At 37.3% G+C, this 14,999-nt stretch overlaps 1 protein-coding gene across 1 annotated transcript in view; it reads left to right on the top strand.

The window, feature by feature from the left end:
- Window positions 1–4,192, top strand: part of HSPA12A (heat shock protein family A (Hsp70) member 12A) — a 95,395-nt gene extending 91,203 nt beyond the window's left edge. The window contains exons 11-12 of the mRNA XM_044665617.1: window positions 1,431–1,534; window positions 3,460–4,192. Coding sequence (XP_044521552.1) covers window positions 1,431–1,534; window positions 3,460–4,097 — 742 coding nt within the window. The 3' untranslated portion in view covers window positions 4,098–4,192. The remainder of the gene's footprint in view (window positions 1–1,430; window positions 1,535–3,459) is intronic.
- Window positions 4,193–14,999: the final 10,807 nt, after the last annotated feature.

Below are 14,999 nucleotides of genomic sequence, written 5' to 3'. Positions count from 1 at the left end.
TCAGAAGAATCGTGGTGGAAATGCAGATAAGCTACTTATTTTGACTGAGTAAAGCAAGAAAGGGGAAAAGTTAGAAGTACCAGAGAATGATGCCCAGGTGTTACGTCCTATCATCTGACTGACTTCCCCATCCTTTTATTCTACATTGAACTTAGTTCTTGCTGATCCAAGCTTCCCCAGGGGAGAAAAATCCCACTGTTTCTGTAAGAAAATTTAGGCAGCTTTCCCCCAACAACTTTCTAGGATTTTTTTGAGAGCTTCTGTTTCCTAGAGATTTCTGAGTCTATTTACAATAGGCAGGTGGAGGGGTAGTGGAGAATGGGGGTCCTAGTGGTGCAGGAAAAGGAACAGGCAAGTCATTTTCATTCCATTTCTTTTAAACTTGCTCTCTGATTTATAATCTGAAATAAAAAAATACCTAGTTAGCCTTGATGTGGAAGAAATGTCTTTCCAATTAGAGCTGTCTAAAAGTAGAATGAGGTACCTTAAGAGGTGGTGTGTTCTCCCCTCCTTGAAAGCCTAATATTAGCATTATATCTGGTATCTTTTTGAGTAAAGATTCCTTTCATGAATGGGTGGAACTATGTGGTCACCAAAATCCCTTCCATCTCTTAAATCTGTGACTCTTCAAGGCTCTCACTTGCTAGTCCATTTATGATGGTAGATAGACTCTCTACCTTACAGGGTAGTTGTTGTCATAAGGGACATTTTTGTCACCTTTAGACAGTTATAGAAATAAAAATTATGTTTTTCCATTCACTACCTCTATGCAGAATGATGTTAAGCATATTCTCCACTAACTGGTACATGTCCTGTGTTTGATTCTGTTTCCCACAAAGAAACCTAAGAAACATGTCTAAGAAATGTTTATACTCTTCTCCCAGAATAATCAATGGTGTCCTAAGGTGGGTTTCCCTATGGAACTCCTAATTACAAATTTACTTATGGAGAGCAAGAGAGAAGATGGGATCAGGAGACCTAGGAATATTCCTAATTTTGAGAGGAATAAGTTAGTGAGGACATTTTGCTTTCATGAGGCAACAAACTCAGTGTAGTCCTTTGAACTATGACACAGGTTTGGTGCCTTGTTTGGTTTTGTCATATAGTACTTAGATTAAGAAGAAAATGAGGGAATATATCTTCATAAACTGAAATAAGTAAATCTTCATAAATATAAAGTATAACTTTATAAATGCATCTTCATAAATTCATTCCATAGAAAGGAATTTTTTAGGATGATATGTAGATATATATATATATATTTATGTGTATGTGTAAAAATTATTTATTTTTAAATATCCTGACAATGTTCATTTCACAGAATTGTTGTGTCTCAAGATCATGTACAGAAAATGTTATAGAAAGATAGATTATTATATGTTGTATACACATTTATGATTTCCTAATTGTTTTGTACAATGTTGCTACAGTGTGGACTTTGTGAAATGGTCCTCCCAGGGAATGCTAAGGATGAGCCCAGATGCGATGAATGCCCTTTTTAAGCCAACCATTGACAATATCATCGACCATCTCCGTAAGTAACAATAAGAAGAGCCTCAGTTATTCAGTGCAATGGGAGATAGACTGGTTTTTGTGCATTCCAGTAAAAGAAACCAGCCCAGTTAGAGATAAGCACCACATAGGACCTTTAGGAGATTCATAGTATAATCTAAGGCAGAATGTTGCAATAGATAGGACACTGAACTCAGCTGAGGACAAACTGAGTTTAAATTCTACCTCAGATCCTTATTAGCAGCTAAATCAAGAAAGGCTTCTTACAGGAGGTGATAATTCAACTGGACTTTGAAGAACTCTATGATCCTGGGCTCTAATCTAGCCTCAGGCATTTCCTAGTTTTTTGACTCAGAAAATCACTTAACCCCCCATTGCCTAGCCCTTAACACTCTCCTGCCTTGGAACCAATACTTAGTACTGATTCCAAGACAGAAGGTAAAGGTTAAAACAAAAAAAGAATTCTGAGAGGCAGAAATGAGAATGGAATACATTTAATTTGGGGGACAGCTTATATAAAGACAAAGAGGGAAGAGATGGAATATCTTGTGTGAGGAATAGCAAAAGGGCCAATTTGTTAAATTGTAGAATGTATGGCATGGAATGGTATGTAATAAATTTGGAAATCTTTGTTCAAATTCCACCTTACATACTTACTGGCTGTGTGATCATAGGCAACTCCTTAAATTTCTGTTTTCTCATTTGTATTTTTTTTTACTACTTCATAAGTTTATTTTAAGTTAAAAAAAAACCAACTTGGCAATCTTTAAAGTGTGTAAATGTGAGTTATTATTAAGTCCTTAAAAAAAAAAACCCTTACTTTCTTCCTTAATAACAATTCTAAGACAGAATGGCAAGGGCTAGGCCAAGGGGGTTAAGTAACTTGCTAGGAAGTGTCTGAGGCCAGATTTGAACCTAAATCCTCCCAACTCCAGACCTGGTGCTCTATCCATAGAGCCACCTAGCTTACTCTTTTAAATCCTTATTAGATAGAGAAGTCTTGATAAAGAGGAAAAACCCTTCTTCCAGGTCCAGTTCTTTCCATGCCTTCCTTCATTTCCCCAAACTATCAGGGTACCCTGCCCCCTCAGATCTCAGACCACAATATGCAGTGTGTTTCTCCTAGGTGCTTAAACTTGTTTTAACTCAAATTTTGTGTACTTTTCCATCTCCTATTCCCCTACTAGACTGTGAAGTTCTTGAGGACAGGGATAGCTTCATTTCCCCCCCACCCCTTTTTGTATTCTCAGTTCCTAGGAGTCCATAGGGACTGGACTTATACATTTTTTGGCATGGAGGTAGGCAAGGAGGGAAAAAGCATTTATTAAGCATCTCCCAGGCACTATGCTAAGAACTTTGCAAATATTATCTTTACAACAACCCTGGGAGGTAGTTGTTATTATTTTATCGACAAGGAAAGTGAGGCAAACAGGGGTTAAAGTAATTTTGCCTAGGGTCAATCAAGTATACACACACACACACACACACACACACACACACACACACACGCACTTGATTATTTATAATTACATAATATATTATGAACATATTAGTATTAAAAATTAAATTTATATTTAAATTTATTTTAAAAATTAAAATTAAATCTGTTATAAATATAAATATATAATATATAATTTATAGTAAAACATTTCATTTTATATATTTTAAATTTGATTTTTATATAAATATATTTTATATATTGTATAAAATATGTTTATTCTAAATTATTATGTATTTTATAATATATATATAAAAAGTAAGTACCTGAGATAGGAGGTGAACTTAGGTTTTCAGGTTTTTAGTCCTGGCACCCTGACCTCTATCCCACCTAGCTGGAAAGGTAAAGATGGCTGGGAGAGGCTGGGGAAGTTGGAGAGAGCCTTGAATGCTTAACAAAAGAATTTGATCTTTATANGACCTATCCCGCTCTCCGTTTCTCCCTTTCAGGGGACCTGTTTGAGAAGCCGGAGGTGTCCGACGTCAAATTTCTTTTCCTGGTTGGCGGCTTCGCCGAAGCCCCGCTCTTGCAGCAGGCGGTGCAGTCAGCCTTCGGCAACAAGTGCCGAATCATCATTCCTCAGGACGTGGGGCTCACCATCCTCAAAGGAGCCGTGCTCTTTGGCCTGGACCCTGCCGTCATCAAGGTGCGACGCTCGCCCCTGACCTACGGGGTGGGAGTCCTGAACCGCTACATCGAAGGAAAGCATCCGCCTGATAAGTTGTTGGTCAAAGATGGCACAAGATGGTGCACTGACGTCTTTGACAAGTTCATCTCGGCGGACCAGTCGGTGGCCCTGGGAGAAACAGTGAAGCGGAGCTATACTCCGGCCAAGCCCTCCCAGCTGCTCATTCTGATCAACATTTACAGCGCTGAGAAGGATGACGTCAACTTCATCACGGATCCCGGGGTGAAGAAGTGCGGGACCCTCCGTCTGGATCTCACTGGGACCAACGACGTCCCCCTGGCCACTCGGAGGGAGATCCTGACACTCATGCAGTTCGGGGACACTGAGATCAAAGCCATGGCAATCGATATGCCCACCTCTAAGAATGTCAAAGTGGGGATAGATTTCTTAAATTACTAACTCACACCCTCCGGTCCTCCCGCCCTCCCCTCCCTCAATTTCCCATTCTGCCCACCCCACCTCGGCTCTCTTACCCGTCACACTTTGGTTTTGAGGGTTCCATTCTTTCCTTTCCATACTTGTCATTACACTCACTTGAATTTCAGCAGGTTAGATGGGAACAGAGAGAACCTGGAAACATTGGGGATTGGGGGGAGGGGGTTGGGTTGGGGGTATGTTTTAGTAGGGATTCCGACACCCTAAAATTGTCAGAAAAAAGCCTAATCTAGAGAAATGAATAAATTCAGGGACAGTCAGAGAAGGGAAGCTTCTCCCTCAATATTCTCAAATACACAGAAGTGGTCAAACAGTCCTTCAGAGGATGAAAAATCTATTTTTTGCAGCATTTGTTTGTCTTTTAACAGATCTCATTTGAGAGGAATTAAAGCAGTTTTATTACAGTATTTTTAGGTTTGAAATGAGATTCCAGAGCCCAACAGACACTTTTTTGACTTCTTTTATCATAAATATTTTTAATATTTTTTTAATTTTGAGTATCAATATAAAAATAACTTCAAGTATAGATGTATTACCTTTTTTTTTTTTTTGTCATCATGTTTTTTAAGTGGTGCTTAATTGGGAGCTTGGAGTGTTTTAAAACCAGTCAGAGAAAACTGCCTTATACTGTGCACTGATGTTACAGTTTCAGTAAAATATTTTAAATTTCTAGGGAATATGAAATCTTTAATAAACTGTATTCTGATCCAGTAATAATAGCCTAGGTAGAGGGAGACCTGGCATTAAGTTCTGCAATAATTCAATAGACAGTACTTGATCTGATATAAATGATGGGGCTAACTGATCTGCCCAAACATAATTCAGGGTACACAACTGAGCTCCTGGTAGTACCTCACACCTATGTAATTCAAATGTTAATGTTAAATAGTTCCTATTAAAGCCCTGATTAATTTCAGTAGAAGATACCAGTGATGCTTCACAGGATTAAGTCTAGCACCCCTGAAGTTTTTAACACTTGATAATTAATTTTGGGGGCCAAACTTTCCCATGAAAATATTGGCTATTCCTTTCTCCATTTAGAGAAGGAATAAAATCAGTGCATGGTGGGTGAAATGTAAGAATTGAAGCCCTCCTTTGAAATGTTTCATCAGTTTCTTTAGTTCAAAATGTCTTTCTCCTTTCCTAAAGGGGGCTTTCCAAATATATGCATGATGGATTAAGTAACAGACTTGAAAAGAAAGATCCTCTGTAGAATGGGTCTCTGGGTCTTTTTCTCTGTAGAGGGTTAAAGTCCTTAGAACTTATCCAGGGTTTAAAAAAATTTTTTTGACTCATGAAGATTTGTTGGAATCGACCTCTGTCTTGCTTGATTTCCACCTCACTGTACTCATAGTACATACAGTAAGAAAAAGGAAAGAAAAGAATTGAGGACAAAAGAAATAGCAGTTGCGTAACTGTCTTGTATATTAGAGATTTGAGATTTTTAAAAAAGATAATCTGTTCCTTAATGATTTCTCCAAAAGCAATCTCATGCAAAATCCAGGACCAAACTATCAAAACTATTGATTTTATGAATCTGGTTCACAATAAATCTGACTCTACAAAGCTGCATTTTCTATCTGATGAAATTCATTAAGCTTTAAATTCATAAGGGGTTTCATGAATGAATAGAAATTTTTGTTTAAATGCAAGTTGGAACTACAAACCCATTATCATGGTTAATAGGTCTTCTAAGGGATATTTCAAAATTCATTGAACATTTCACATTTCACCCTTGTTTTCACCTTAACATCTCTGCAGAATTCCCTCACAGAATGTGAAATATGAAATCCTAGGAATAAATCAAGAATGCTAGTCACATAACTTGGCATAAAAATTTCTTATACAAGTACAGAGGTATGCTTGCTAGCATTCTATTTCTTGCTGCCTGCTATGCTTAAAAAGCTAAATATTACAGGTTTTTCTTTGGTGTTGCCAACCAAAGTTTATAAATAAGGAAGACTTTGCAATTTAGTCATGAACAGTATAATTTTATGTACATACAATATTTGAATAATGTACAGAATTTTTATTTCTACAAGGCTTTTTTCTTGTATAAAAATGCTCTTTGCTTTTTGTTGAATGCATTCTGCTCTGAATTGTTACTGATATCATTTCAATCATTCTGGTTAATGACAGGCTTAAAAAACAAACAACAACCAAAAACAAAACAGTAAGCAATGCAATGTTTGCGGAAGGAAGGCTGACCAATGGAAAGAAGATAGATGGTTAGGGCTGAATGTTGTTGTGAATGAATTGCACCAAATCAGCACACAGGTCAGAGATAGCAGCAGTCTGCATTCTTTCAAACCCTTCACTATTTCCTTTGAAAAGAAAAAGAAAAATAATTACAGATGACTTTTGACACATACTTGAAAGGTTAGCATTCTGATTTCTTAGGACAGTCTGATTTTCCATATAAAATAAAGCTGATTTTTTAAACTCATTGATTTCTCTGGGAAATGTGGATGATTCTTGAAGCCTAAGTAAAAAAAAAAAACCTAAGACCAAAATTCAGTATGTACAAGTGGCATTTTCAGTGTGCCAGCATTTAAAGGAAAGGAAAGAAGGATGGATTACTCCATCCTTTCTTCATTTTAAAGTGTGAATAAATTATTCAAAAGTAGGATTGCCTTTGAAGGGACCTTTCCCTCTATCCAGACCTCTCTCCTTTTCCTATTGTCAATATTCTCCTACCTTGCATTCAAGATGTCTCTCTTTAAGCCAGGTAGACTAGATCACAAACCCAATGAACTATAGAATGGGACCGGAAATTCTACTGGACTCTGGAAATGCAGCCCAATTACATAAACTCATTAAGAATTCTCATATATCTAGTAGGCTTAAAAAAACCATATTGAAACTTCCTAGAACTAGATCACTCTACTTTAATGATACATGTTCAAATCTTATAGAAAGTTTTTTAAAAAAAGATGCATCTTCTTGACCCACTTCACTGAATTGCCCCCCTGACTGTCATCTGGGTAACTTGAAGGCAGGGACTGTAGAATTTTCTTTGCAACTTCCCCACTCTGCACACACCAAGCATGAATAAATGTTGTTGGATGAATAAACAAATAATACAGATAAGAAATAATAAGATGTTTCAACTTGAATAGAAGTTGGCATAAAATGTTCAAGGGAACTTTGCAGAGTGATGACTGAGAAAAGACTACAAAGGAGACCCTATCCCTTCACTGTGTAGGTCAAGTTGAGCCATTAAAGTTCCGGGTCCAGATTCATCTGGCTTATCATCAGTATGTCAAGGAACGGTATGCACCAATACGGACTGGAGTCGATGTTAATACGAGAAGGCTGAACTTCATGCTGCAAAGACTTGGTGGCTGTGATACACTGTACGTTCATGCTAAAAGTGGCTTAAGAGAATGAGTGGAAAGAGTTGTTGAGCATAAGAATGTCAAACTGCTCACCTGATGTCCTCAACTAAATAATAAACTATCAATCCTTGTGCACCATCACCTCTCTGCACAAGAGAAATGTGAATCTCACTTGGCAGCAGCTCACAACTTGTCAGGACTGTATCTGCAAACTCATGTCTTCACAGGTGTCTAATAAAGCGAAGTAAAACTCTTGATTTTGTATGCCCCCCCCCACTAATGTGTATTTATTGCTGGTCCCCAGAGGTTTCTAAGTGAGATGAATAATAATAACATCAATAATGAATTATAATAATATAAATATAATGATAATAAACTCTATTAACAATATAGTTTGCAAAGTGCTTTACAAATTTTTACATTTTATCTTTATAAGCACCCTGAGAGGTCAGTGCTAGTATTATACTCTTTTTTTAAATGAGGAAATTGACTTTTCTGCCTTGGAATCAGAACTAAAAGGAGGGGAGTAAGAGGTTTTTGGTTTTGTTTTTTTCAGAAAAAGACAGTGTTTTGTTTTGATGCCTTCTTTTACATTAATATCACTTCGTGATTACCTCCCTTGTCACAAAGAATTATAGTTCAGCAAAACAAACTCTACTGGCCATTTCACACTTCAAGGACACCATTCACTACTGAAAGACAAGAGATATGTTTCATTGTCCTTTAGAATCAGGATTGTTCATTAAGCAGAGTCCTGATGCTTTTCATTGTTACTTTCTTTCTCTGTGACTAAGTGACTCACCCAGAGTCATATATCTGGAAAATGTCTGGATTTGAAGCAGGATTCAAACTCAGATTTTCTGACTCCAGGTCTAGTACTCTATCCATGAATAGTCTGTAGTATTAATAGTTGGCTTCCTCTTCTAGATCATATTATTCAGAAGACAGGATTTTAAAAATATGACTGGTGTTTTGTTTTGTTTTGTTTTTTATGGACGTCATAGCTTCCAAGCTTTTATAGCAATATAGAATTGATTTCACAGGTAATTCTATTGCATTCAACAGAGACCAAGTTACTTCATTAAAGGTTTTACTTGCTTTCAGAAGATGGTACAGTGTATAGGGTGCTGGGCTTAGATTTAGCAAGATCTGAGTTCAAATCTTGTCTCCATTATTTAGTGTTATGGAACTCTAGGCAAATTACTTAACTTCCTCAGTCTCGTTTCCTCATTTTCAAAATGAAAGTGGCCTCTAACTTTAACTCTATCACCCTATGAAAATATAAAGACTTGAACACTACATATGTATATTATGTTAACTGTAATATATATGTATACACACACACACACACACATATATATCTGTCCCATCTACCTTCAGGGGGAAAAAGTTTTATTAAGTATCTAGAATAATATGTGAAAGTGAATGATAATTTCTTGTAGCCTAAATTAGTCCTCCCTTTATTATATAAGAAAAGGAGGGAAAAATAGCCCAGGGTCATATCCTTGAATATGCATGACATCTTACTCAATGACAGTCTCTCATGGAGAAATGTGGGCTAGACAAAAAGCATAGGTAGGTGGACCAGACCCAAAGAGCCAGAATTAGTGGATGTATATCAGCTTGGCTTAGATGAAGGGATCTAGTGGACTGCCTTAGAGGCTCATGCTTTGACCATGTGCATTTTTTTTCAGTGACTCAGAAGGAGACATTTATGATGAGATTGTCAGATTATGGAATGACATGAAGCTTGGAGACAGTTAACATAATAGACGATAGTCCAGGTCCAAAAAGGTCATAATAGGTGGGAGTGGTGGGACTGAATCAAACAAGATGCAATTTAATAAAAAACCCATAAAGCCCTACACTTTGAGTTCCAAAACTCAACTTCAAAAATGCAGAAATAGGGAAGTAAGCCTGGACAAGAGTGCCCATGAAAAAAAAGTTCTGGAGATTTTAGTAGATCATGAAACTCTATAGGAATCAAGAGGGTGTCGTGATAGCTAAAAAAATAGAGAAAAATGTTCTATTGGTCAGGATATATATATATATATTTTTTTTTGTAGAATTTTTATCATATATGCATATGTGATAATTCTACAAAATATAGGTACAAAAGGGCCATTTAAAAATTCAATTAAAAATTTATGCTTATAGCCAAAAGTTAGCAGTATTTGTTAAAGGAAAAATTCTAGAAGTAAATAAAAGATCAATTCAAGGATTCTCCTTTGTTATTTAACATAGTGCCAGAAATGCTAGAAACAATGAGAGAAGAGAACTAAATTAAAAGGCACAAACATCAAAGAGATAAAACTACTCCTATTTCCTTATGACATGTTGGTTTACTTAGAAAATTCTGAGAATCAGGATAAGCTAAATGATTCCATTAATAGCTCTATTAAAGTAGTAGGATATAAAACAACTTCACAAAAAATCAAAGCATCTCTACATAATAACAATAATCTAGGAGGGAATTAGAAAGACATTGTATTCAAAGTAATTACAGGATGCATCCCATATCTGGAAACAAATTACAAAAGCACACTTAGGCATTATAAAAATGAAGTTATATAAAACACTTTTAAGAAATAAGGAATGGCAAATTGAGAAGATATTAATTTTTCATGTTTGAACTGTCACAATATAATAAAAATGGTGATACTTTCTAAATTTCTAAATTCATATCTAGTGCTTTCACCAAATTATTTTGTGGAATTGAACAAAATTCATTTGACAGTACAGAAGATCATCAACAGCAAGTTTTAACCTAGATTCTATGAACTTTTAAATATATATATATACATACATACATATATATATATATAAAACAATAGTTCAATATAATTAGTTTCCATTACAATTTTATCTTTTATTTTATATATTTAAAAATATTATTCTGAGAAAGTCTGTAAGACTGCAGTGGTCTTCTAAGAGAGTATATGACAAAATAGGTTAAAAATTACTATTTTGTAATCTTAGGGGAATAAAAAATTAAAAATAGGAAAAAAAGATGAAGTACTTTTGAACCTCAAATTATACTATGATTCAATGATGAATTAAATTACTTGTTACTGTAAAAGCAAACCATAAGAAAGCACACAAGAAAGAATCAAATATATAATTAAACTCAAAAACAGCTCAATAAATCAAAGAACATAAAATACTCAGAGAAGAATTTTCAAGTTGACTAGAACTACTGGGAAAGGCAATTTGGTAGAAGTTTGGTATATAGACTAATATCTTACATTCATCATGTCAATATTCAGTGCTAGTAAATACAGGAATAAATCAAGGATGTCCATTACTCAACTATTATTTGACACGGTTCCAGGAATGCCAGAAACAATAATAAAACAAGAGAAAGAAATTAATGGCAAAAAATCATTAAAGAAACAAAATTATTCCTATTTGGTAACGATATGTTGGTTTTCTTAGAAGACCCTAGGAATCAGCAAATAAACTAAATGATACCAAGTAAACACATTCTCTGAATATTACAGATCATATCATCAAGATATTTGAAGAGTAACATTAAATACTTTTTATAGTTATGACTAAAAAGATATTTTAATCAAATAAGATAAAGAAATTATTACCAAAAAATATAATTGGTAATTTTGAGCATATATAATTGAAAAGCTTTTGCTAGAGCAAAATCAATGCAACTAGGAAAAGAAGTCTGAGTAGGGAAATGAGACTGATCATCAAAAGGTAATGGGACCATGGAGGCTTAGAACCAGATTGCCTAAAATTGAGGCATTCTGCTTCTATACATCCCCCTACCAGATGTGTGGAATGTCTTTCTTTACTTGGCTGTATAGCCAGAATAGTCTGTGGTTTTAAAACCTTTCAGATGGGAATGGACTCTTATCTATCTCTCTGCTTTGTTCAGAAGTTGAAGATTTCACCCACTGCAGGGGCACCATGTACAGCCCTGGGAAAAGTGGGGAAGATATTATTTTCTTTGCTCTATCCTTTTAGACCCCCTGGCTTGAGGATGTTTCTTGTTTCTCTTCTGTTTCATACATCCTTTTCCCTTTCAGGTGAGATCTTGGAGCCTGGATTCCAGGCAAGATGCTGTAACCAGCCAATCTGGCAGAGAAGCCCAGAGAAGTCAGAGTGCCTAAGACTCCAGCCTGAGATGGGTTTTTGATTTAGAAATTGAGGCTGTGCCCTATATGAATATATAGTTAAGCTGTGAACCTGTCATTATGTGAGTGTATATTTTGATTATACCTTTGAAGTATTACTTTGTAAAAATAAATCCAGCTGTTAGTGGTTAAATGGAACTGGGGTGCAAGGGAACCACCTCTTGCACTTGAAGGAACACTATCCATGGGCCTAGAGCCATTGGAAGAGTATCAGAGAAACCTGGGAGGAAGGAATGAAATGTAACCTAACTTTTGGGCAGAGGGAGACTAGGATAACCAGTATTATAATATATAGGGAGACACATATGACTGATATGTAAATACAGGTGGCATAGAACTTCACTCTGATCCCCAAACTCCTCCCACCAAAAATAAAACAAAACAAAAAACAAACCAACTTCATTAAATCTTTGCAATGCTAGAGTGGGTGTGCAGTGGATAGAGTGCTAGACCTAGAATCAGGAAGATTCTTCTTCCTGAGTTCAAGTCAGACCTCAAACACTAATTGTTTGACCTTGGGCAAGTCATTTCACCATGTTTGTCTCAGTTTCCTTATCTGCAAAATGATCCAGAGAAGGAAATGGCAAAGCATTCCAGTATATTTGCCAAGAAAACTGCAAAAGAGGTCATGAAGTGTCTGATATAACTGCAAAATGACTAACAAAAATGCTACAGTATAGTTTTATCTTAACCAAATGCTTCATAAATAGCCTGAATCAATCTATAATTCTGGATCTGGATCACTGTCCAGGGGGCTTTTAATTTGAGAACTCATACTCCTAAGTAGCCTTCCTCTGCTACTGCGGTTTCTCCCTCTAACTGGAGGGTAGCGACCTCCTCCCAGACCTGGAGGGCACTCAGGTGAGGCATCTCTTCATTTCCCATCAGATTTCGCTCCTTTGGACTTCTTGATCATGCCCATGTGGCAGGTAGTTTCTCTCTGCCCACCTGTCTTCCTTTTCCTCTTTCATTTTCCTTTCAAATATTATCTACCCTATTAGAATGTAAGTTCTTTGAGGGCAAGGACTATCTTAATTTTTGCTTGGATTTGTGTTCTCAGCACTTAGCACAATCTTTGGAATATTGTACGTGCTTAAAAAATACTCAACTGAACAACCTCCATCAAAATGTAATACTGGACCAATGAAAAGTCAGCCTCTGGAAACCTTTGCTACACTCTTCAGGTTAAGTGTAGGACCTTCGAAGTCATCAGATTTACAAATTAAAGGTAAAGTCAATACCAATTTATCATTTTCTATTTAAAGATTTCAGGATCCATAACTCTAATAGCAAAATCATTTATTGAGCACATAAAATCAATGCAAATAATGCAATAATTAGACATAAATGGATGCAACCATCTACATATTGCTGGAGGTTATCATCTAACTTTCTCCCTTCTCCATATTCCCACTAATCTTCTAGGTCCAACATATTGGGAAAGGAATTGAATAGTCACTTAGGAACTTCTGCAGTCCAGTGGTTAAAAACCTTAAGGTTCAGTACCCTAGAGCTGGGGTTTCATCAAGTCTGTGAACTTGGAAGGGGTTAATGCATCTTTATTTTCACTAATCTTTAGCTTCCTTTTGTAATTCTGTGTATTTTCTGAAATCCACTTAAAGGCATTATCCCGGGTTCATAAAGTGCCAGATTATGAAAAGGGTCCATTCATGATACAAGGGTCAGGCTTGGTGTATTGTGGGAAGTTCTCTAGATTTAGACTTTGGATTTCTAAGAGGATGTTAATGTCCCTACAAAAATTAGAGTCTTTACTAGGTGATTGTCTTTGCTTTGCTCAGAGATTCTGCTGTATCTCCTTCTGGGAAATGTAGTCCAAGAAGTAAGAATGTGTGAGAAATACTTCAGAACAACATATAAATGAATTGCTTTTACTGGATCGTTTCCTTAATTGTAGTCGTGTTCCCAGTCACTAGCACATAGGAAGTGATTAACAAATGCCAGCTTTTTTTTTTTATCATTATTCCACCAACCCTGATATCTATCTGAATTCATCCTGCCTCTTCATTCTTAAAGTTAGTAAATTTAAAGCTGAAAAGGCAACATTAGAGATCATCAGTTTTGGAGTTTGTTTTTTAATTTGGAAACAGAAACATAGTGGCTTCGCTGGCAGCATCCCATAAAGCGCAGAGCTTGCATACAAACCAAGCAAGCATCACATCCGGACTGGTTCCAAAGACCCCAGTACCCTCCTGGGCTATCCTCCACACTCAGGGATCTGGCCCAGTGTCTGTAAAGTGCTGGTGGGGAAGGTGACTGTCCATTTGCAAGTCCTGCCCAGCAACCTCAAATTGCAGGGCGGGCTCAGGACCCACCCATTCTCCATCAGTTCAGAGGTGTAGAAGGGCCGCCCTCCGTGAGTGACGGAACTCCGGTCGCGCTGAGCGCACAATGTTGAGGAGAGGGAGAAGGGCGGGGTTCCTCTGTAGGGTCACACTGAGGACCCTGGCCCTGGTCCTGGGAAGCAGCGCCGCCTCTCCTCCTAGGTGGCAGCTATTTACCGTTCTCTCGTGAAGCTCGGTGGGTGAACATCCTACCCCCTTCCTGGTACTGCACCCTTTCCCCTGTGCTGTCCTGGGGACTTCTGAGAATTCCCCTTCCCTATCAGCTACCTTAGGACCCACCCCTCTTCCCCATCTCCACCCTTGCCCCATCCTAGCTCCACTCCCAACCCCTCTTACTCTGGAGTGCTCTCTATTATGGGTTTGCAAGAATCTTTCCTCTTAGAGAAAGTGAGGAAGGTGTGGGGAATTGGGGGAAAGTGTCCATGAATTATGACCTTGCCAGAGAAGATGTATAACAAGGGAAGTGTTGCGTTCTCACATCCATTAACTCATTTGATCCTCAAAATAGTTTTGTAAGTAGGAAAGGCGATATACAACGTCATTTTACAGGTGAGGAAGCCAAGACTTTGAGAGTAAGGTATTTTACCCAAAGTCACAAAGCTAGTCATTGTTGGGGTTCAGTCTCGACTTCAGGTGGTCTTAACTTCAAGGCTAATGGTTCTTCTCTTTTGGAAATTGGATCAGTGCTGCACGCTCTTGGACAATGGCCAAGTTAGTTCCTCTTTCGGTGTCCGTGGCATAGGGGCTTCGACTTAAAGCTGGGAAGTACTCACAGAGGCCAGCTGGAACAACCTCCATCATTTTACAGAGGACACGGAGGTCTGTAGAGGTTAAGTGACTCGACCAGCTTATATGATAGCACAAGTAATATCAGAGTCAGGATCAAATTCTCAGACTATGGCCAGTTGCAGAGAATCTCCCCATCTGAAAAAGAAAATATTCATCTCTAAGATCCCTTCAAGTTCTGATAGATGCTTTGCAAGGTTTGGGGAGGGGGCAGGGAGGATGAAAAGA

This window comes from Gracilinanus agilis, chromosome 2, assembly GCF_016433145.1.
Source record: "Gracilinanus agilis isolate LMUSP501 chromosome 2, AgileGrace, whole genome shotgun sequence".
NCBI classification, from domain to species: domain Eukaryota; kingdom Metazoa; phylum Chordata; class Mammalia; order Didelphimorphia; family Didelphidae; genus Gracilinanus; species Gracilinanus agilis.
Note: the sequence above shows the minus strand (reverse complement) of the source record. Positions and strands in the feature narration are given on the sequence as shown.